This window comes from Brachyhypopomus gauderio, chromosome 12, assembly GCF_052324685.1.
Source record: "Brachyhypopomus gauderio isolate BG-103 chromosome 12, BGAUD_0.2, whole genome shotgun sequence".
NCBI classification, from domain to species: Eukaryota; Metazoa; Chordata; class Actinopteri; order Gymnotiformes; family Hypopomidae; genus Brachyhypopomus; species Brachyhypopomus gauderio.
Genome location: NC_135222.1, coordinates 10229719 through 10255121, shown reverse-complemented (window position 1 = coordinate 10255121; position 25403 = coordinate 10229719). Strand labels below are relative to the sequence as shown.

The following is a 25403-nucleotide window of genomic DNA, read 5'->3' as shown; positions in this document are numbered from 1 at the left end:
TTTATTCACTGCAATTACCAAACACAGCAGCTTCATAACGAGGTCCCAGTTGCCCAAAAGCATCACAGGGTTGAGAACATTTTAACTGTTAGAAAGATTTCTGACTGAGCTCACGGCGATCACCATGCTATGATGCGATTGGAAAATGAGGCCAAGGCCTGTGATGGTGTGGCTATTGAGTTTGAAAGGAGGTTATTTTCCCAGAATTCATGACTACAAAACTGTATGCAAAAAGGGGGGAATAAATTAGCGAATAGTATGTGTGAAAGAGGGAGAGAGAGAGAGAGAAAGAGAGAGAGAGAGAGAGAGAGAGAGAGAGAGAGAGAGAGAGAGAGAGAGAGAGAGAGAGAGAAAGAGAGAGACGTAATCTCTCTTTGTAATAAGTGTAAGCTGCTAGGTGCCAGCGGGGTGTGGATACAGACCAGAGCCCATTACTGGGTGTAATTAAAGCTCCAGCTCTTTTAAGCCACCCCACAGTCAACCCTTCTGCTCTCCTCTCCTCCTTCACTGCTCTCTCTCCTCTCCTCCCTCCCCTCCATTCTCCTCTCCTCCTTCTCTCCCTCTGCATGTCCCCTCCTCTTCCCTCTCCTCTGTGATGACACAAGGAAATAGCACTTTTCCCATGTTAATTAATGAATGTTCATTAACATTCATTAATGCAAAGTGGCCATTCAAAAAAAAGCAATACCTGTTGCCTCCATTTCCATAATGTAAATAGTTAACATATTCATAAAAGGGGCAAAGCGCATTAATAGAAATAGCAGTGGAATCATTCATCTTCAAATGAGGTTAATTTAATTATACTAAATTGAAATGATTCATTCCATTCATGGACTACATTTATTAACTGATTATTAATCACAGATTTGCTCTTTTTTCAGTCACCTCTTCATGTCTATTTATGGATTAGCTGTTCAATCCAATTATCAGTCTTTTCTTTTGATCTGAAATAATATGCTAGCTCAATTAACTGCCAAGTGCTCAGAGTCACTGAGGAATTAAAAAAAGAGCATTGTAAAAAAACAAAACAAACATGGTCAACAACAAACATGGTCTTTATAGGTAATGTATGTCATTGAACTTCAGGATTTTTTTTAATACAGTATCTGTTGTGCTATGTGTGAGCAGTGTTTTGTTCCTATTAAAAAAGGACGTTATTCGTGAAGTCACAGGTGAGATTACTCACAAGTTTGCGTTGGCACCATCCACAGACGCCACACAGAGCTACTAGCCACACGACACACACAGTCAGACTGACCGACACCAGGAACACACTCAGGGACAGGGAGCCTGCAGAGAGACACAAGGTTAAAAATGCATCTCAATGTATATGCCATATGACAGGTGATCGGTTGAATACAGACATGAGTAAAAGATACAGACTTCGTGCTGTTTCATTCTAATGGATTTTTTACGTAACTCCTCTGTCTTTGTTGTTACATGCATGTGTTTGAGTAGGAGAACAAGATCAGACACGAAAACCTTTTGAAAAATGTTGAAAAAATCTGGTTGAGTGCATCAGTATGAAGGACATGCGTGTGTGACAGGAGCTGAAAAAACTAATCTGAGCTCCATTCTTATAAAATCAGATTTAGAGATTCATATCTGACAGGGATGCACTTAGATAAGCAGGAAGAATATCCATGACTAATGAGGAGAGATGAAATGAGAACTATACATATAATATGGGAGAGAAACAGAGACAAACATGAAACAAGCAGGCGTGCTTCCTTGAGAGAGGAGGAGACAGGGATGAGACGAAAGGATCTGAGACTATATGAAAAATACTTACAAAACAATTGAAATGAGGGGGATTATGGTGAGAGGATGAATGAATAGGAAAATAGCAAGAGAGAGAGAGTGAAAGAGAGTGACAGAGCAATGGGAGCTGGTGGTTTAGTGATGTTTCTTCATCTTTCCTCATTCGTCAGTGCCAGTCCTCAGAGACCGCTCTCAGTAGAGGCAGACTAAGGTAACATCAGATGTCTGCACAGCAGCGACACATTGATATGGGTAAATTAGCATACAGATAACCTATAATCAGTGTAGAGTCACACGTCTGTACTTATGGGTTACCGATGGAGCCATCATTAAGCCCCTAATGAAGACAGTCTGGCTGCATCTGATTACCTGTTCTGATAATAACACAGCTCAGCTAGTTTTATACTACAGTCATCTTCAAGGGCAGCAAAAATTAAAACCAAGTTTGCTTTGTATAATAATGTAGTTGTGATTATTAACTGTGACTAAAAGAGTTTACAGAGCCTATAATTTGCTAGACCACGTGAAGAATCCAGGCCCAGCATGCTAGCATGAGTCCAGGCCCAGCATGCTAGCATGAATGCACATCAGTGGCAGCACAAGAGCCTCTGGAGAGGCTACATTATAATTGTGAGTATCCGTCTTTCCCCCTGCGCTGTCTGCCGATAATGCCCCGTGGATGTCTTCACCGTCTTCTTTTTAGCACCTGTCAGACACAGGCACGGTATGGAGCGAGACCGTTTTCTTTCACGCCGGCATCTTTCTGGCTGATGTGATTCTTATTGTGGGCTCTTGACACGGCATTTGCACTGTTTCCCAGTCTGATTCAGGCCTCGTCCACACTAACACGGATAAATTGGAAAATGTATCTGTTTTCATATACCCATTCATCCACCACTAAAATTACGATTTCTATCACTGAAAATAAATCATTCATATCCACTTTTCAAAAAGGCTAATTCTGAAAATGTGGCTTTGATGTTGACAATGGAAAACATGCCTTCAAGAAAATACTGGTTGTCATGTGACCTCCAGAGTTCCTAATTGGCAGAATTCTTTGTCACACACTATGGTGTGTTTACTAAGGTATCTTGATCTTTTGTTTACACATTGACTGTCATGTTGCTGTAGCATGTAAACAAAGTACTGTTGTGGAAAGTACTTTTTGTGGTTTGGACGGAGAACTTCTACAAAAAGGCCTGAAAACACTAGTGCATCCTTGAAAGCATGGCCAACAGATGAAACTACAGATATTTAGTTTAGGCTTTGTAGTATTTAGTATGTGTGTGTGTGTGTGGGTGTGTGTGTGTGTGTGTGTGTGTGTGTGTGTGTGTGTGTGTGTGTGTGTGTTGAAAAAATTCAGTTAATTTGTCAGCATTGTATTACTATATCTTTACATGGACAATTCAGTTTCAACTCAATTATTTTGAAAAATTCTGAGCTTTTTAAATATTAAATCTAATGAACATGGTTTTCCCTGGTTATTACTGCTACTGACCTTCAGGAACGGTCCTAAGAAACACATTTCGTGCTTATATAATAAAGCTGTAAAATAGAATATGTACAAATGGTTCCATTTGACATATTGTTGAAATATAAATTGCACATTAATATATATTAACTTTAAAAGCCTGCCCAGCCTCACCTGTACCTCTCTCTGTCCCTCTCTCCATTGTCCTGGGGGCTCATAATCGAGTTTTTGTGAACTCAGTGTTCTCTCTCATTCAAATTATGGTACATTGCTTGGTGCGGTTTTGTCAGTCAAGTAAATCAGTTAACCATTAGAGTTGTGATAAGGTGTGATAAATGGCTCATAAAACTGTGTGAAGACATCAGATTGTGCAAGTAAAACTGCACATTAGTAATTTCCCAGGCATCAGATTATATCCTTAGCTTTCTTCACGAGTCTCAGAAGATATCATGGAGGAATAGAATACCAAGAAGGCTAAATGTATCCACCCTTTTCAAGGCCCAGCCATGGATAGAAACAAAAGCTGGAAGCAGGTCTATTTTGGGCTTCCCGAGGCTGATGCGCTCATATTTTGGTCTTAGCGCATCAGCGAGTCTGCCACATTTCTGTCTCTCGACTCTAACTGCGGACACAGTGGCTTGCTTCCCCTCTGCTGTGGGACCAGATCGTCTGTGTACTTTGTGGGCTTGTCGCTGGGTGCCAGTGGGTAAATCCCAAGAGTTCCAAATACAAAATGGAACACAGAGGATGAGAGTGGCCCGAGGCAACTCTGAGGCAAGTCCGGGTGCAAAAGCCAGGCACCTTAACAGATGCAGAAATGGAGAAAACAGGGCTCAGACTCATACATGGTATCCAGGGAGTGTTTATTCAAAGTGGTAACAAGCCGATAATAAGTAACAGGTGTCTGTGCTCAGGGGAGGTGGAGCTCCAGACACGTTCGGTCTATGATGTGTCTGTTAGAGGAATAAATGATGTGTCGTGCTTTTTCTGTACCACTGTGAGCTGTGGATAAACTCTGATACTCTAAGTGTACTCAGGGTATATAGAAGAGGACTGTGGTCTGTGGTCGTCCTGCTGCACGTGTGTGAGAAGCCAACAAAGGTGGAATACACAGCTCTGAAAATCTGGGAGAAACTGTCAGCTTGAATTTCATGCAGTAAACGGGTATACTGGATCTACTTCAAAAGCCCACGCTCTGAAGTCTGTAAAGCAATTTAACTTTTCCATCATAACAAGTTTTGGGTAAACCTTTGGACACTTTGCCATTACAGCTCAGGAGGCTGTGTTTGGCAATAATCTCAGGGAAACTATAGTTTGTTATTCTCTTGGACTGAGAAATTTTCCACTGAGTAGAAAAATATCCATCTTCCAGGCAGGCAGTAAACAGGTGTGTCAGAACTGGGGCTAGTTCCTCATGGGCAGTTTCTGAACCCAAGGATGGGTGCCACATTCACCAGCTGTTTGTTTTCCACTCACCTCCTGTCTATTATTCAAAAATGGAACAAGAGAATAAATGGAAATTAGAAAAAAATGAGAGCATCAGTTTCAATTGCACCTGCTTCCAGCTGACCAGACACCATCACACTCTGTCTGTCACACAGTCTCTCAGTTATTTGTACTGCAGGTTCTACATTTGTATATCTCACAAGTGTTCCAGAAAACGCAGCCTTGAAATCTATGGTTTGTTATCCACTGGGAACACTGAACCATTCAGCTGCTATTTCTCATGTTTTGCTGAGAACAAATGCAAATGTAATATTCTACATGTTTTAATATTATCTTTAATTTAAAATTTTTTAACTAGGTAAAAATTAAGAATAAACATTGTTAATGACAGTCTGGCAAGCATCAAATCTACTAAAAAGAAAGGACCCATATATGGGTTGAGGGATTGGATCATGTTATATCACATAATAAATAGTGAAACAGGTAAATGTATCACATAAAATATGTGTATTACAACTCTTGAAATGAGATGTCAAAAGAATCTAGTTTGAGTGGTTTCTGGAATGCGTTCCAATCATTTGCTACAGCAGATTACAATGATGAGGTGCCCACAGATGTGTGTATTTTAGTCACTTTGTGTTAAATGTGAAGAGAAGACCTAGTGTCATATTTATCACTGGTTGATGAATTTCAAGTTGGGTTGAGATTGAAAAAGAAGAGTTTTTTTTTATTAACGTAAACCAGAGTGTATCCTAATAAGTGTGTAAAGACGGCCAGTTGACCAAAGAGGGTGGGGATGGATTCTGAATGGAGCATTTGTATAGACGTATAGCTGAATGATAACATGTACCAAGTGCTATATCACATTAATCAAACTGAGGGAGCACAGTCATTTGGACCAAAGTGAGTTTAGCAGTTTGAGTGAAAGAGAAGCAATAAAAAGCAAGTTTATTTTTCAAAGAGGTGTCAGTCTTTGACTGTGGCTTAGTGATAAGGTAAGACAAGAATAATGAGCTGTCTAACCAAATGACTAGATGTCAACATGTGTCATAACCTGTAATAGGATGGCAATTATTCATATAAATGAATTAAGGTATTATAAGCAGCAATGGTAATGTTATTTATAAATAACGATCAAGGGATAATATTCACCCTTGTGAGACACCTTTAGAAGTAGAACTAGATTTAAAAGATCAGAACTACAGCTTTAAAAACAAGAGATTTGTTTAGATTTCTGGATTTCTCATCTGGCACACATGGCGTTTTGAACATGTCCAGACTATAAAGTGTTGGTTAAAAATGGTAGGCATGTGATATCTTTAAAATGTCATGAAATGTAAGTGATGACAGTACAGGTGAATGTTGTGTTATCTTCCAGAACCATTAAGCATAGCTTTATGTTGGCACACTGCTTAAAAAACATAAACATACTTTATGTCAGGGAACATTCTTTTGTTTTAACAGCACAGCAAAATCATGAGAGAAGCATTGTTTTATCAGTTCTTATTAGGAACATGCTTGTTATTAATAGCACTAAAATGTTCTCTCAATAAGTTCCATGTTTCGTTCATACTGGGAACCAGATTAAATATATGCCACATATACAGTGTGCCAATATACTGAACTGAAAAGGCCAAATATATAGACACCAAACATCCCTTTTAACAGAAATGTGCAATACTGCAATGATAATTGATTTCTAGACTTTTTATAAGGAGGTTAAGATTCACAGGCCAGCAGTATTTCAGTGATTGGGTGATGCCAGCAACTGACAAATAGGTTCATGTCATCTCTCATTGGCCATTTTTCAATTCCTGCCCAGAAGGCTCTGACAGGGTTATGACAAATCAGTGACAAGATTATTTGTAGGTCATCCCCCAAAAAAGTCATTGCTAGTGGATCTTCACTCATATTCTCTGACCCTTTTCAAGGGAATGTCCTCTGTCATCCAGTCCATCTCACAGATAAAGGATGACATGGAGCAGAGACCAAAGAAATGCCCCTCCCAGTAAGGGGAAGGGTATGATTATAAGGAAGTACTGAATATCAAATCCTGCTCTATAAGGAATTATACCAAATCCTGCTCTATAAGAAATTATGCCAAGGGTTGATACATAGAAATATTTAAGTCACACAAGGAGGGGTGTATTACACCAATGTATGTGAACATGCATCCTATTACTGAGTTTCATTTTCAAGAATTTCAGCCACACCTACTTACCACAGGTGTATAAAATCAAGCACCTAGACCTGCTATCTCCACGGGCAAACAATGGTTCCAGAATGTGTGTACAGACAAGCTCATTAGCTTTAAATATGGCTTTTCTAGATATGCCCTGGCTAACTGTAGGTACTGCATCATGAAACAGAAGCCTCTAGGTGTAACCAAAGCTCAGTCATGATATACCATGCAAACTACCGTCATGAAACGGCAGACTGTGCAAACTTCGTCATGAAATGGTAAATCATGCGAAGTTGCTTGTCCTCTGCATTTACTCACAACAGAGTTCCTAACGGCATCTGGAAGCAACATCAGCGAAAAACTGTGTGTCAGGAGATTCATGGGTTTCCATGGCAAACCAGCTGCACACAAGGTGACATCACTGCGCTCAATGCAACGTATTGAGTGGAAAGTGGAGAATGGTGGAGACAAAATGCTGGTGGGGGCAACTTCATGACGAGATTATACAGGTTTGGTGGTGTCCACATATCTTTGGACTTAAAGTGTATATATGATCGGTGGACACATTTCTTTAAGAGAAAACAGGCTGAAGTTAAATATTTTGGGTGAATATCATTAAAGGAACCGCAAGAACACCACCAAACCAGAACAGACTACAGTCATGGCACTGCCCCATGTTTCCAAATGTTTCCAATGCAGCAGTAATGCCGATTTTATTAATAACAAGGACAAATTATTAAAACTCATTATCAGAGGATTCCATAAATCAGGGGCATCTGGAATAAAACCAAAGAAAGCAGGATTGGCGGTTTGGCATTCAGATCTTCAATTATAACTCTTAGTTCATTCCCATCGTCCAATATTGAAATCCAATCTCCTGGATGGAATTTGGTTGCCCAAGGGCATCTTCATTAGGCCTTTTAGATTGCTGTTGCACAGAACACAGGTAATTGCCAGTGAAGATCATGGAATCATTACAGAAGTTGCATTTGTTTTTCAAAAAATTTTTTTGCTGAATGTGGGTGCACGTGTGCATACGTATGTGACATCTAGTAAGCAGATGTAGATATTGTGTGAGTCATAATATATTGTTGCCTCATTTAAATCAATGTCACCCATCTTTGAGTTAAACACTCATTTTATTTTTATTTGCATGTGTGTCCCTCATGTAGTTATCTGTACTTAATGAACATAATTTCTCAATGTGTCCTCAGAAATAATTTACACTTCATTTAGCCAGACTCCAGTCTTGTAGGGCCAGCACACAGCTACCAGAGTAGGCTCAGTGAAGTCTCTTGTGTCTCTTGTACCTAATTGTGTTTTTGTTTGGTGATAGTTTCACATTTTGGAAATCCAACCCAAACACCATTAGCACTGACACAGAAAACAGGCAGCATGATAGAAATATAAAATGGTAGAAAATAGCTTGATGTGCCTCCACATTCAAACCTTACCTGAGTAAATATATCCAGAAATAGGCTTTGCACTTAAGAGATATTTTTAAGTTGTCCTCCAAGGGAAAATCAAATTTAGTGACACTCCTTTGGTTCCTGTTCACATCAGAAAGAGGCTGGCAAAGAACACCCAATGCTCACAGTTCTGGCCTTCAAATATCAGGACTCTAGCACAATGAAACAGGACAATATGCTTGTTGAGTCCCTGAAGTACAAACAACACTGCAAATTGCTTTCTAGGCTACAAGTAAATTGTCAGAAAATAATCTTTACAACAAAATAATGGAGCACTTTTCACAAGTGCAGTGGATGTAACAGTCGAGGTGCTTGCTGGAATCTGCCTGACAGCAGGTGTAGGCCCGAGCTGCAGGTTATCGCCTTGGACCCTATCAGCAGTTAGGATCAGTGTCACGGCAAGAGGGACCCGGTTCTGACTGAGGGCCCTTCTGCTAGGTCGGGCAGAACTGGCAGCCTGCTGAAACTGCAGGAGGTGGCAGCTTAAGGGGCTGACTGGGTCTCAGGCAGCCTACTTTGCAGTGGCAGTGGTTCAGGCCGGGTGCTCTCCCAGATCCCAGTGACTTTCTGTGTGCCTTTTTTATTTATTCAGCTGTGATTCATTCTCACATGTTGTTGAAAGCATATTTCCTTGGCTAGCAATCAGTCTCAGTACAGGTAAGAAAAGGTAATTTCCTACTTCTGTGTGGTCTGATTGGTAAGTAGTGTGACCCAATAAAGGTAGTCAGGAAAGGCCAATCAGTAGTTAATAATGTCACTGCTTTATGCTTCTACAAAATGCCTGAATGATTTTGTACTGAGTCAAGTTATCTACCCTCTCAGTATGATAATGTCATAGACACAGGCATTGGAAAGGGCAATCATTTCATACTTCACAGACATACAGGTGCAAACTTAATGTTGTCAGTACACTTTGGCTTAAAAAAAGCTCAGTTTCGAGTTTAATTTCCAGTTTACTCCTACTAACCAAACTCAGACTGCACTGGACACAGTGCACAAAGCGAGGCCTTAAATCATCCACTGAAGGATATCTGTCCACACACTCCCCCTTCCCAGGACAAGACCTCATAAGGAGGCCAGATGGGCCCCACACTGAGGACCCCTGCAGAGATGATGAGTGCAGCCAGAGCCCACGATGCAGGAACTGGTCAATCCCCCCAATAATGAAACATGTACGCGCACACACAGAGACTATGTCGCATTTTTACGCATGCACACGTTCTTAAGTTAACTCCTACATCTCAAGACGTTAACCCTCTTTGTCTGCTGTTCATGTCTGCCGGGCTCTCCGCTGGACTTCCTGCAGACTGTCAGACGATATTGCAGACTAATTAACACGCGCTCTCTCTTTCGTCACAGTGCCTTGTCATGCATAATAAGGCTCTTCACCCCACGAAACATCTGTCTTTCTCCCCTTGCTCTCTCTCCTTTGCAGTATGTGAGCCTTGGCCCTTTGCCCCAATCACTCCCCCTGTCTGTGCTTAAAATTTCCAACAATAGAATTAAAAAAAGATTAAACATGTCTCAGAGTGATTTCTTTCCTGTGTGTTTCCCTTCTTTGTTTCTCTCATTTCCCTACCTCTTTCTCTCTCCCTCTGCCTCTCTCTCTCTCTCTCTCTCTCTCTCTCTCTCTCTCTCTCTCTCTCTGGTTTCTATTTCTACTCCTATTTCTATTTCCATGTCCTATTTCAAATAGAATCAAGTAGCATTAGCCTGGAATCCAATTATACCAAAATCCAAAATCGCCTCAATCTCAATTTCAGCCCCTCTGTCAAATCCCAGATGCTGATCTTGTTAGCCGCCCCCACGTCCACCCTATTCAGACGCCTGTTTGTGGTGCCTTCTCGCTGTCTGCCTTCCAGCCCTGTCTGCCTGGCAGTCTGCTGGCGGGTGCCGCGGTGCAAGCGATCAAAGCGGGTCCCGGTATCCTCCTCCGCCTGGGAGGCTTTCAGAGGGTGCAGCTCCTGAGTCGATGACTGTACACGGAGCCGCGTCTGCCTGGGGCTACGTCCAACAGACTCCCCTGTGAAGTGAACGCAGGCCTGGAGTATTTACGGCTAGAGAAGGCTGTCGCAAGCCTTCACGGAGGAGGTGCCAAAGGGGAGGGGCAGAGGGGCGGAGCTGAAGAGCCTCAGCTTCAGAAAGGGAGGGGAGGGGAGGCTGGAGGGAGTGGGAGAAGGAGAGGGAGAGGGGAGAGGGCTGGCACTAGGGAGACCGGACAGGCACTGGCTGCAACAACCAGGGTGAAACACCAAGTGGCAAGACGGAGGCATCACGGCCGACGTGAGTGGGAGAGAGGGAGGAGGAGGAGGAAAGAAAGAAAGAGAGGAAATTAAGGTCAGAGGAATGAGAAAAGACAGCGGCAGGGGACGAGAGTGAGGGACGGAAGCTCAGAGTTGAGTGTCAGGTATACATGCTGAGTGGCTCTCATGTGACCAAATGCAAAATGAGGGCCTGAAAATGGATGGAGAGAGAGAGAGAGAGAGAGAGAGAGAGAGAGAGAGAGAGAGAGAGAGAGAGAGAGAGAGAGAGAGAGAGAGAGAGAGAAACATGAAATGGAAGGGGTTTACGGCTTGCCCTGTCGCTTTGGCAGTTTGCCTAGTCACAGGTTCAGAATGTTAACATGATTTTCAGCCGATACAAAATCGAGATGCATTTCAGTGTGTGCGTGTATGTGCTGCCACTGACATTCATTTAAATATTGATGCTTTGTGTTCCATTTTGAAAGTAAGCAATTTAGGTTAATTAATAGTCCATTGTTGATTACCAAATAATGTAAAATACAATCAATGTTTCAATGTTTTTTTTATCTCAACATCATGGTTTTAGCTAATATAGCATGCCTTATATTTAGCCATTTTATTTCAGCATAATTGAACAGTACATGACTTTTTTCACTCACATGTTATGTATATTGCTGTAAGAGTCTCTACCTGTCTCTGAGTAAGTGTGTATGTGTGTTTGTGTGTTTGTGTGTGTGTGTGTGTGTGTGTGTGTGTGTGTGTGTGTGTGTGTGTGTGTGTGTGTGTGTGTGTGCGCGTGTGTGTGTGTGTGTGTGTCCAGAACAAGACTTCTTTAAAGGCACCGTGGTAACCCTGCACCAAAGGTTTGCACACCGTGTGCATGTGTTCATGTGTCTAAATGAAAGCACATTGCTACATTCAACAGCTACAACAGCCTAAAGAAAAGAGCAACACAAATGTAGTTCAGCTCTTCCTGGCTGCCCAGTATGCTCTATCTGTCTGGGGCTGTTCTAGCCTCTCTGCGTTATACCTGTATGTCTCTCAGTTGAGGCCTCTACACTGCGGCTATGCAGAGAGAATGACATTTCTAACCCTGATCTGTGCAAAGAAAACACAGGTAGCTCATTGTTTATACATATCCAGTATCCCAGAGTACACCTGGTCTGACCTTTACTGCGTGCTAACATGTGAGTGCAAAACGATGCAGCCGCAGTTTCTAGTTTATCATGAGAGTTTAAAAAAGAAAACAAGATAAATGCTCAACATATTTTATAGTGTATTTGTAAAACTTGCAACATCTGTAACGTTTAAACAAATGCTCATTAGCATATTACTCCTGACAGTTCACTGTAACTTATGTTACTCATTAATCAGTTTTATTTCCGAACTGTGTAAAGCAATGTTGGAAAATGCAGTCTAACAGGATACAGCTGGTCTTTATTTGGATAGACTACAGTATACAAAACAGCAGAGCAGGGGAGGTACCCAATCAGCCTGCGTGTGCATCAGTGTTGCCACAGAGGGCAGTAGAGTGCCCATTAGTTTATTATTTACACCAAAGTCAAGCTGATTGCTTTTGGCCAATCACAATACTGTTTAGAATTTGGTTGCAATGTTTATATAGCCTGCGGACAGCTGTAGGGGTGTCTAATGGATAAACCTGCACTTACTACATATTAAATTAAGCTGCCATATTTGTCAATTGTGATTTTCCCCCCAATTGAAATGTGTCCTCTCCATTTACCCATCTGTGCAGTTAGAACACACACACACACACACACACACACACACACACACACACACACACACACACACACACACACACACACACACTAGTGATTACTAGGGGGCTGTGGTGCACACATGCCCAGAGTGGTGAGCAGCCCTAGCGTGGCACCTGAGGAGCAGTTGGGGTTAGGAGCCTTGCTCAAAGGTACCTCAGTCATGGCCTCAGGCTTACGACGACCCTCTGGTCAACAACAGACACCACAGTAGCAACAATATAAACAATAAAGAGCAAATGGGCTATTTATGCCTTTGACAGATATAATATGGGCATAATAAATAATTATGGGCAGTCGTGGTTTAAAAACTGGTCTGTGACCAAATGATGGATCCCCCCTTTTATTGGTTCCTCTCAAAGTTTCTTGCTCATGCTACAGGGAGGTTTTCCTTCCCACAGTTACTGTGGCCATGCTCACTGTGGCTTTGGGCTCAGACATGTGTAAAGTTGCTTTGTGACAGAGGCTGTTGTAAAAAGTGCTATATAAATAAATTTGACTTTGACTTTGACTTTGAGTAATGCCTCCAGCACCTGATTCAGGTGTACAACACATAGATCACATGCAATTTGTTAAACTAAAGTCTTTGCTCGAGCAAATTGTAAAAGCAAGGATTATTGGCACAGTGACTTGATGAGGAAGTAAGTGTTTTTCAAAACTTAAATAAAAGCCTGTAATGAATTTTTGTATAGGTCTCAGGAAATGCAACCTGAATCTGATGCCACCATCAAATCAATAAGAGTATATTTGAATTTCTGGGGCCAGTAAGCTAATCTAATAGGTTATAGTGCTCTGCCATCTGCTGCTTTAAAGGTAGCATGCTCACACAAATAAAACCTGTTATTGGTTTTACCGTGTTATCCTTATATACCAGCTGTTGATGGTGCTGGCCGTAGGCTGTAGACTTGTTTTACAAAGCCCCTGTATTTGACGTACGCTCAGTCATCACTTTATTAGATAGACCTACTAGCTGAACCTATGGACTACCAATCCTTTTCAGTCAGCCCTATACACAGAAATCAGTTAACAGAGGGTAATTTGTCTTGTTCTCTGCACAACTGTGCCATGTTTCCAGTGGCCTCTTTCATGGATGACCTATTTATAAAATGTCTGGATGTCTAGACGTTTTCTATACTTATACATATATATACATGTATACATTACTATTCACAAATGTTTGCATTGAGTATTTACATGGGCATTTCATTTACAGCATAAATGAATATTAAAAGCGCCAGCAAACCAAACTCCAGGAAAATATCAATAAAGGTTGACACATGGTACAAAGGCTAGAGGACTCATTTGGCTGATTTTATAGAACAATAATGCCAGGGATCATAGATTTAAAATGTACAGAAGCATAGTAGACATAGCTACAGTCTTAGGTGTACCTACTCATTTGATCTCTCAATGTAACTGCAGAGGGACTAGTGACCTCAAAAAACCTAACCAAATAAACCCAAAACCCAATTTCCCCAACAAGGAAACCAGGTGGTGTTAGTAAAATGTTTAAAACACTGGCCATCCCAACAAAGCAAAAAGCTGATGAAAAGACAAGAAAACTGAAAGCCAGAGACTTATCCAGGGAGAACCACTGGTGAGAGATTGAACTAGTGCAAGAGGAACCGTGTCTACTGTGACAGTCCTTGAGGTCTCTACCTGAAATACCAGCTTTGTCTTTTGTTAGATCATTGAGCACCAGAAGCCTCTGTGCTGGTCTTATTGAAGATATAAGTTATAAAACAAAATTATTCTGACATTAGAGACATTTGATACGTGGCCACTTACAGGTGGGTGAGGGGCACCCTGTGATTCTGGTGGGTGAAGGTGCACAAGCAGATGCCCCAGCCCTGGTCTGGGCCCTTATACATGCTTTCGAGGTCCAATGATTCCCATTACATATCGTCTTTAAGAGGCACATGAAGATTGCATGCTAGTCCTGTGCCTAGCACTGGACAAAACGCAAACTCCACTTGCAGGACGATGTGGCACCTTTGTCTAATGCCACAGCATGGAAATGTCTTCTGCACATTGCCAAGGTGTCAGGAATAGCCGATGACATAATCGAATTCACCTGTTTCACCACCACGCCCACATTCCCTACGTACTTAAGCACCAGAACTACACTTCCTGGTTGCGAAGTATTGCCTCTATGTTGTCGCGTACCAAGCCTTTATTCCTGTCTGTCTGCCTGTGTACCGAACTCTGCTTGCCCCCTAGACCACGTCTCCCGCCTGACCCCTGGATACCTCCCGGACTCTGCTCTCGCCTCTCGACCTCGGACCGTTCTGACCACCGCTACTCCACTACAGCCCTACACCAGCATAACACCGCTGTGTGCTCTACGTGGCCTGCTGTACTGAATTATCTTAATAAAAAGCACTCACTTCCGCATCAGGATCTCTCCTCGCGTGTTCCATTCGTTACACAAGGGGTCTGCCATTTTGCAAGTTATGCTGGATTAAAATCTGATAGTGATAGTTATCTTTGATTTGTTTATTAGATATTTGAACTGTAAAAATAATAGTACATTCTATTTATTGAAAGCAGAGTTTTTTTTCTTCAGGGCAAAGCAGAAATGGATTGAAAAATGAACAGTTAGCAAAGACCATGCAAATCGAAAATAAAATACTATCTCAGCAAATTTGTTTTTGTCAAAAAATATTTTAAAGCCTTTTTAAAAAATCCTTATTTTTAGGCAGAACGGGAGCTACCCACAACACGTGAAGAGAACGTGGGAGATACGGCCAACGGCATTCTCACCCCAGTCTTTTGTTCAGACCTGGAGGAGAAAGCTATCAGCAGACCAGAAGCTGTGGGAGTGGGTGGGTTGTGGAGGAAGGATGAAATAAATATGCTGGGCCCAGAACTCCATGGGACCTTCTTTGTTACAAGGAGAAGTTCTAAAGCGCTCCTCTACTTTTATCAGGAGGATCTGCAGAACATCACTTACTGTATGTGTGTGATTTTTATGTGTGGACAACTGTGTTTCAGGCATACAAAGTATCTTGAGAATAATTATGACTAACTTGTGTATACTCCATAATCATAATAAGTACTTGTGTAGTACTTAACTAGTTTCATCATCTAACTGGTGTTTTTTATTCTGTTCAACAATAACTTTAGGTGGGTTTTAGTAGTACTATTTCCACTCTTGCACTTTTGGTATTCTGGTATTTCATACTACATACTGTATTCCTGTGCTATTTAGGTATTTATTTTATTTGACATTAGTGATTGAGTGGGATTAGAGAACTTTATGTATGGGTTAACATTCTGATAGCACACACAGGAACTTTGGGTTTAGTCTTTATAAACTAATATCAAGCTGGCTAAACATGTGCAGTGCTACATTGTCACATTATATAAATAACCACTTATTAGAAACATTTTGTAACAGTACATAATGTATAGCCCATCTGTTCCGGTGCACAGGTTGTGATAGCCATTCTCCAGCTAATCATTAGTAGTCATTGATACTGACGGAATGGCTTAATAAATTGTGTATATGTACTGTTCATGAATTAGAGCAATGTGCTCCATTCTGGACAGCTTTCGATTACTTTTGTATGATGGAACATGTCTCTAGGGTTTGGAAACAAACAAAAAAAAGTATAACAAAGTGCTTAGGACTTATCAAATACAATCAATTACACAGATTCCCCCCACTACTGAACAGGCCTCTGTGTCATGTCTGTGGAACGTAGCCCATCTCAGGAGAATTACACTTCCCAGAATCCCCTCATCTTGTCCAGATCTAATTCATTGAGTACACCTGTGTCTAGTGTCTTTAATGGCATTACCTATTTAAAGCAGCAGGTTTAGGCTATTCTTTGTAAAGTCCCACTCAGCTGTAACCTAGAAATTTCTGTTTATGTATTATCTTCTGGAACGCTCTGGTATCTGGAGTACTCTATCTTTGCTCATAGATGTTGCCTGTTGCACAACCCTTGCCTGTTTTGAACTCTTCTGACTCTTCTGTGTTTTGAATCTTCTTTAGTTATCGTTTCATTTGTAGAAACTTCACCTGTGACCCTGATCTACTTGCCACATATGACACTCTGGACCTATGAAGCATATTGCCCCAAACCGTTGGGACATTAAAGGGATGGCCTGGTTTTAATAACAATTCCTAGTTGTCATTTATATGGAACAAATCATAAAATAGTTTGTGGGGTGTGTAAGCTTTATACATTATTTTTGGAACAGAGCAACATGAAGATTGACCTGTACCAGTGGTTGATACAGGAAATGTTAACTATGAAAAATTTAATGTGATGATAATGGGCAGGTACCATATTTTATAGTTCTGTTGTCAGCGATTAGTTAAGAACTCTTTCTGTGGCGGGGGAGGCATGATCATGTATCATTTGTGGGCCAGAGACACAGGCAGGATGATCTAGTGGGTAGTTAAAATGGTTGCACCTGTGTGTGGTTAGTGGCACCCAACTTGCATGTCATCTTTCCTGTCAGTAAAACCAGAAGTAGAGAGAGTGTATCTTGCACAGACAGTCCAGGTGCAGCTAAGCCTGTGTGAAACTGCTGAGAAGCAACATAACGTTAACACCTGATTTGAGACCATTTCCTTATTTTTTTATTTCATTTTAGAAGGAATAAGAGAGCGATGTTTGCTGTTCCTGCCTTCTGCATCCTTCCTCCCTCCCCCTGACCCTGAACAATTTTCTCACAGTGGTGTCAAACTCCAGGGTCTAGGATGTAAGTTCACTGTGATGGAGTCCTCCCTAATCTGTAAAATCATCAAGACCAGCCTGCAACAAATACAACACCATGTACACATCATGCTCCAATGGGAGCAGCTCTTTTGCTTCAAAGCCTCCGTGAAGGATCAAGCTAAGGGCTGCCAAACCCTCCAGATCCTACTGACACCTGCCTGTCCTCCAGTTGTGGCCCCATTTCAACTGACAGAGATAAATCCACAGGACAACCCAGAAGCCTTTATAGAGGTCTTTGGATGCACCACAGCTGCTTGTGTCTGGCTGCAGGAGGGCACACCTGCTGCCCCTGATCTCAGGAGAAGTCCAGTTCGTGGTACAGCAGCTGCCAACAGCTGGAATGTGAGACCCTCAAGGTGGCCACCTGGCAGCAGTGTTGCCAGTCTCCTTTGCAACACCAACAGCATTTCCAGACCCTGATGCTCAAGGAGATTGACTGGCCTTTTGTCTTCATGCAGCAGCCTTGGAACTACCGTAGGCAGTGCTCCAGAGCATGACTACATAGCCATCATCATCCTAGTGTTACTGGTTCAATTAATGGCCAGCCTTCCAGAGGGCATGGCAGAGATGCACCTCTGTTGCCCTTGGCTTGCTCACTGGGGTCTTGGACTCTGTAAAGATGCTTTGCGACAACAGCTGTTGTAAAAAGCAGTATATAAATGAACTTGAATTGATTGGCTCTCCTCAAAGCTCTCCTCTGAATCCATATTTTCTGGCCCATGGCCCCTTCTTGCCCCCCCTCTCACATCAGTATTTTCAACTCCCCTATGCCAATCTCACTCCACACAGGTTCATCTAGTGGGCAGGGCATACATGGGTCAAAGTGCCTGGACCCTTCAGAATTTAGGCTCCCCATGAATATGGAGGCACTGGTCTGGGTCCATGCAGAGCCTCAACCCTCCTATGACTGAGCAAAGATGTATAGCAACCCTCCTATGACTGAGCAAAGATGTATAGTTGACAAAGATATTATCAGACCATGATCCACTAAATCCATTATGAAGCACTGGAAGTGGCATGTTGGGTGAAGGTGAGGTGTGTTTGGATATTTGAGTATCTGATATATGAGTATCAGTTAGCTTGCCGCTATTGATTTCCAGGAAAATAAAAGATCTTGGTTAAGTCCTTGTTTTCACCACTATCTGATTATGGGCATGGACTGACCACAGTTTTTTGAGACAGTAAGGCATGCAGGGGTGTGTGTGACATGTACCACCCTAAAGCAAGTAGGATTTTCAGGGCCATTCTGGTCTGTGCCAGTCCGGAAGGGGCTAGGGCAAATGGGCTGGCACAACCCTGGCCAGTCCCATAAGGGAGGGGGATTAAACCTCGTGGTCATACATCATGGCTCACCACTGGCCTTTCCCTGGGGGATTTCCCAGTGGTACAGCCTTTGGATGACACCCTGAAACATACTTTTAACCAAGTGAAAGTAACTGATGTCAAGAATGACGTGACATTTGGACAAATTAAAAAGTTACCTAGTGGTTGGTCCCAACCATCCAATAGAAATGTTTTTACATACAGGTCAAAATAATCCTATGGCAGGACCTTGAGGGCAGGATGATAACGATGAAAACACTTGCCTAATGGCCTACTTCTATTTGTCAAGTATTTGAGGTGATATATGCGTGTGGTGTGTCTCATGCCATGAATGTCAGCTGCTTAAACCCCAGGCAATTCCCAGATCACCGTTGTGCTCCCTCCTTTTGATTGATGTCCTCTTCAAAATAATTGGTACGGACCTCATCGAGACATCAGAGCAGAGCATTCAGGGGTACGATTCTATTAGTCCTGCTGGATTATGCAACTTGTTTCTCAGAAATTATTCTACTAAGCAACAACTTCAATGTCGTAGAGGCACACTTCTGTATTTTTCCCAAGTTGGAGATCAGAAAGAGATTCTGACTGATCAAGCCACAGCATTTATGTCACGTACTCCGCACAAGCTTTAAAAATAGTAGGGATTAAATCATCTTCACCTGTGTATACCATCCATAAATACACAACCTGGTCAAGCTGTTTATTCAGACGTTTAAAAATATGATTAAGAAGTTTGTGCATGACAACACTGAGGATTGGACTACACAGTTTGCACCATCGCTTTGTCATCTTATGCCCCTTCAGTTGTACTGAGGCAAACATTTTGATACATGGCTGCATTAGGAGAAATACCAAGGCTGAAGCAATAATTATCTGTTTAAATTAAAGGCAGTTGGACTTGACTTGACACCCTTGGATATTGACTTGAAGTACTCACATGTTCCTGACTTTGAAGACATGGAAATACACTAAACAAAACCTGAAGGCATGCAGATGTCTTGGTGTTTTAAAATGAGAGGACATGGATACTGTGGTTGTATATGAACATTCACTGGCTACTTTGTGAGGTACACCTTGCTAGTACCGGGTTGGACCCCCTTTTGCCTTCAGAACTGCCTTAACCCTTTGTGGCATAGATTCAACAAAGTACTAGAAACATTCCTCAGAGAGTCTGGTCCATATTGACATGATAGCATCATACAGTTGCTGAAGATTTGCTGCACTTCCATATTGTGAATCTCCCGTTCCACCACATCCCAAAGGCTCTCCATCGGATTGAGATTCGAGTATTGTTGGAGGCCATTTGAGTACTGTGAACTCATTGTCGTGTTCAAGAAACGAGTCTGACATTATTCTCACTTTATGACAAGATGCGTTATTCTGCTGGAAGTAGCAATTAGAAGATTGGTACAGTGTGGTCATAAAGGGATGGACATGGTCAGGAACAATACTCAGGTAGGCTGTGGTGTTGACAAGAAGCTCAATTGGTACTAATGGGCACAAAGTGTGCAAGGAAAAATATTCCCTACACCATTGCACCACCACCACTAGCCTGAACCGTTGATACAAGGCAGGATGGATCCATGCTTTCATGTTGTTGATGCCAAATTCCATTGTGGTCATCTGCTGCTGTAGCCCATCCGCCTCAAGGTTTGACCTGTTGTGCGTTCAGAGATGCTCTTCTGCATGCCTAAATTGTAATGACTGGTTATTTGTGTCTGTTGGAGCCATATTTGTGAATTGTACATCATGTGGATGGTAACTTGTAAAACACATAAATTAGTGGTATACTTACCGGACATGTTTGCATTTTTATACATGTTTGTCTGTCTATGTCTATTATGAGCTTGTTTGTTGTGAACGTGACCTGCACCTGAAAGACTTTGCTGTTCAATTGCGGACCAACCCCAGACACGCCCCCTTCGACGCGCAGGTGCGCGAAACCAGTATTTAATTGTGGTTAGCTCATTGTCTGGGAATGGGGATGGCCGTGAGTAGGAAAAAGTTTTCAGACCGCACAATATTGCTGATGTTTTGTAGAAAGAAAACCGGACTAAGGAATTAAATTTATCTATTTTTATTTCTCTGTCTGTGAGTGCTTACTGGACTGCGTGTCGGGAACAACTTACCACCATCCTCATTGGCGTTAGACAGAAATCGCCAATACAAAGTCTGAAAACTTCCTAACCTGACGGTAAGAAGGATTACTCTGAAATATCTTTACTTTAGGATTACTTCACCCTACTTCGGATACGTTGGATGTTTTCCTGTGGATGCGCAAACAAAAAGGACGAAATGGAAGCGTAAATTAGAAAGGAAAGCAAGCAAGCAAGCAGTGTGTGAAAACCGATACCCGAAGGACTTTAAAGGTTGAAAGACCGTAGTGATGGTGGACTGCGTTTAAATCAAATCACAATGTCAGAATGCGAGATGGTACAAGACCCGGCTGAGTTAGTAAAGATCAAGATTGCCTCCCGCCGCGGCAAGTTAAGTGTCTGCACGAAACAAATCAATGAAATTCGGACTTTGTTGGTTCAAAACGGAGAAACGGAACAAGTTGAAGAAAAGGTGACGGCACTGTTGCTAAGTATTCAGTCGTTTAAAACATCACACGGAGAAGTGCAATCATTACTGTTGGAGGATGAAACCGAAAGTGACACGGACTGGTTCAATGGAAAATTGCAGGACATTGAGGATTTCCTTGAAAAAGTGAACATTTGGAGAATGGAACAAAACAAACTGCAGTCAACCGTACAGCCACAGGACAGCGTTTCTAACGTTTCCAGGACTTCTAGGTCTTCAAGGGCCTCGTCTGCAGCGAAGATGGCACTGGCCGAGAAGGCTGCTCTGGAGGCACGGAGTAAAGCACTGCCAGCGCTTCAGGCGCTGCAGATGGAGGAGGCAGAGCTCAAGATAAAGCGTGAGATGGAGGAAATGTCACTGAGATTAAAGCGCGACATGGAAGAAATGGCATTAAAATCCAAACGCGAGAATCTGGAACTACAAGCTCAATTAGACGAGGCAAATGCCAAACTCAAAGCATTGAGCGACGCTGAAGAGCAAGGTAACGCTATGAATGAGTATTATGACTCCCGTATGGAGGAGTCGAGTAAGCCTGCCCTCTCTCCTCTCGACTTTGCACCTGTGGCGGCTGTTCCTAAAACACCACTCCAGCGAGCGGTGCGACATCTACAAAGCAGCACCAGGTGTATCGCGCCGTCCACCACAAACCAGCAGCAACGATGTGGCGGAATCAACACCACTCCAGCCACCGACACAGAGCTGAACAGGCAGAGAGACCTTACAGAAATAATGGTGAGACAGCTAAATCTTTCCGTTTTACCAAAAAGAGATGTGCCTACATTTAGTGGTAATCCCTTGTCATTCCAGCCGTTTATGCTTGCCTTTGAGCATTCTATTGAAAAAAATACTGATGATTGTAAAGACAGATTGTACTTTTTAGAACAGTTCACTGATGGCCCAGCAAAGAATATCGTCAAAAGTTGCATGCATATGGATGCCCTCCAAGGTTATGCCAAGGCAAAAGAGCTCTTGAAAACTCATTTTGGAAATGAAACGAAAATTGCAAATGCATACTTAGACAAGGCTTTTAACTGGGCAACACTAAAAGTTGATGATGGAAAGGCTCTCCTTGGATATGCACTATATTTAAGAGAATGTCTTACTGCCATGCAAAATCTGGACCATTTGGATGAACTGAATGTAACATCTAATCTTAAACTGCTCATCTCCAAATTACCCTACAAACTCCGTGAACGCTGGCGAACCACAGTGTATGAAAAATCCCAACAAAACAACACGCGGATTAAGTTTGTTCATCTTGTGGAGTTCATAGAACGCCAGTCTACCATCTTACTCCATCCAGTGTTTGGTGACATCAGAGATAACCCAATCAGCAAGCCCATCTCTAGAGCCAAGCCTAGTGCAAAGTCTCAAAAGAGTGGAAGCAGCTTTGTGACCTCTGTCACCTTGTCTAACCCTCCGTTAACAGCACAAACAGCTAAGACGCAGCAAACCAACAAGTACGTTCCAGCGTCAATGACATGCAGTTGCTGTTCAGATAGGCACGACATCACTGACTGTAAACAATTTAAATCACAGACACATGATGAGAAGGTAGAATATCTGAGAAGAAATGGCTACTGTTTTGGGTGTCTAATAAAAGGACATCTTAGCAGGAACTGCCTCAATAGGGCAATTTGTGAGCTGTGCAAGCGTAAACATCATACCTTACTGCACATTAACTGTGAGGATACTGTTAAAACTCAGGCGCCTGTTAATAGCGCACTCATCTCAGCAAGTCATGTCACAGGGGCCAGTCACTGTGCATTGGCCATTGTGCCAGTCATCATTGAGTCACCCAAAAGCTCCAGATCCATAATGACCTACGCATTCCTCGACCCGGGCAGCTCAGCAACTTTCTGCTCTGACAAGCTCATGCACCAGCTTAACGTCAGCGGACGCAGGACTGAGGTGGCCCTGAGAACGATGGGACAGGAGCAAATGGTGAGATGCTATGAGCTCAAAGGTCTTAAAGTTGGCAACATTGATGGCAGTGTGTTCCTTCAGTTACCCACTGTATACACACAAGCCAAAATCCCAGTGTCAAAGGATCACTTGGTTACAGCAAATGACATCAAAAGATGGCCGTACCTCAGTGGCATAACCCTGGACAGCATTGATGCTGATATAGAGCTACTGATCGGCATGGACGTACCGAAGGCGATGGAACCATGGGATGTCTTAAATAGCCAAAATGATGGACCATATGCAGTCAGGACATTACTTGGATGGGTGGTCAATGGTCCACTCAATTCCTGCTCTGCTATGGATGACAAGGGACCTGTAACAGTCAACCGAATCACATTGGAGAACATAAGAGAGACACTTATTAGACAATACAACCATGATTTCCCTGAAAAGGAATGTGAAGAGGAAACTGAGATGTCCGTTGAGGATAAAAAATTCATGGATGTGACGACAAGGTCAGTCGTGCTTAGAAATGGTCGCTATCACTTACCTTTACCTTTTCGCAATGAAGCTGTAAATATGCCAGACAACCAGCAGATGGCAGTACAACGTACAGTGGGTCTAGCTAGAAAATTTAAGAAAGATTCTGCTTTCGCTAGTGAGTACACCACATTTATGGAAGACGTGCTCAGCAAGGGCTATGCAGAAAAGGTGCCTACATGCCAGCTGCAAAGGAATGATGGAATGGTCTGGTATATACCTCATCACGCAGTCTACCACAAGCAGAAAGGTAAGTTGAGAGTTGTATTCGACTGCTCTGCATCTTATAAGGGCAAATCACTGAACACAGAACTTCTCCAGGGTCCGGACCTGGCGAATCCACTGTTGGGTGTTCTTCTGAGATTTAGAGAAGAAAGAATTGCTGTAATGGCCGACATCGAGGCGATGTACTATCAAGTATGTGTTCATGAACATCACCGTGACTTCCTCCGATTCCTCTGGTGGCCACAGGGGGATACGAGCAAGCCATTGGAAGCGTACAGGATGAAGGTTCATCTTTTCGGTGCTGTGTCATCTCCAAGCATCGCCAATTATGCCCTGAAACAAACAGGAGTTGACAACTCAGAGCAGTTTAGTGCAAAAACTCTTGACACCATCAAACATAGTTTTTACGTAGATGACTGCCTTCGGTCTGTGGCTTCTGTGACGGAGGCTATCCAGCTTACGCACGACCTTAGGGAAGCATGCGCCCAAGGAGGATTTACCCTAAACAAGTGGGTAAGTAACAGCTGTGAGGTCCTTGCTACAATACCCGAAAGTCACAGAGCCACGCTTGTGAAACAACTTGACCTGGACAGAGAAAAACCACCCCTTGAGAGGGCCTTAGGAATCCAGTGGAATATCCAGAAAGACACACTCACCTTCAAGGTTGCCGACAAGAGCACATCACTCACTAGGCGAGCCATCCTTTCAGTCGTGAGTTCCATCTATGACCCATTGGGTTTCCTATGCCCTTTCATTCTCAAGGCCAAGCAAATCCTGCAAAAACTGTGCATTGATAATCATGGATGGGATGAACACATTCCAAAAGAACTCTACAAGCCATGGCAAAGATGGATGACAGAACTGAAACAGCTGGACAGATTTGAAGTGGACAGGTGCATAAAACCTGAGGGTTTCGGCCCGGTGAAGATTGTTCGGCTGCATCATTTCTGTGATGCCAGTGAATCCGGCTATGGAACGGTGACCTACCTTAGTCTTAAGAACAGCAGTGGAGACATTCACATTGACTTTATTATGGCGAAATCAAGAGTAGCACCTCTGAAGCAGATGACTATTCCCAGGTTGGAGCTTGCTGCTGCCACACTGGCTGTGAAAGTCGACAAAATGCTCCAGAAAGAGCTACACATGGATCTTCAGAAGTCTACTTTCTGGACAGACAGCACAACTGTGCTGAAATACATTCACAACGAAACCCAAAGGTTCTATGTTGCTAACCGCATTGCAATAATCCACGGCCTCTCGCAAGCACACCAGTGGAGGTATATCTGCTCGAAAGACAATCCGGCAGATGATGCCTCACGTGGACTCTATATTGAACCACTCTTGGCATCCAACAGATGGCTCCACGGTCCTCCCTTGCTTAAAAGAGGGGAATCGGATTGGCCTGATATGCCAGAAGATCTGAACTACATACCCAGCTGTGATGTAGAGGTAAAACATGCCATTACTGTCAATTGTGTGAAGATGGAGATTAATGCAACTTCATCCCTGATTCAGTACTTCTCCTCTTGGAGGAAACTACTTAGAGCTGTTGCCTGGTTGCTGAAGCTCAAACGCATCCTTCTGCATCGAAGTCGAAAGGACAGAGATAAAGTGACATCCACATGCCAAGGTGAGCAAGAGCAAAAATGCATAACTGTGGATGATTTGGACGAAGCAGAAAAGGCAATCATTTGTTATGAACAGCACTGCCACCTGGATTCAGAATTGAAATTTATGA

The 25403-nt window shown here is 42.6% G+C and overlaps 1 protein-coding gene across 3 annotated transcripts in view; it reads right to left on the bottom strand.

The window, feature by feature from the left end:
* syt7b (synaptotagmin VIIb) overlaps positions 1-25403 on the bottom strand; it is an 83331-nt gene that overhangs the window by 43196 nt on the left and 14732 nt on the right. For all 3 annotated transcript variants that reach the window (XM_077023078.1, XM_077023079.1, XM_077023080.1), the window contains exon 2: positions 1187-1290. In XM_077023078.1, the coding sequence (XP_076879193.1) occupies positions 1187-1290 (104 nt within the window). The remainder of the gene's footprint in view (positions 1-1186; positions 1291-25403) is intronic.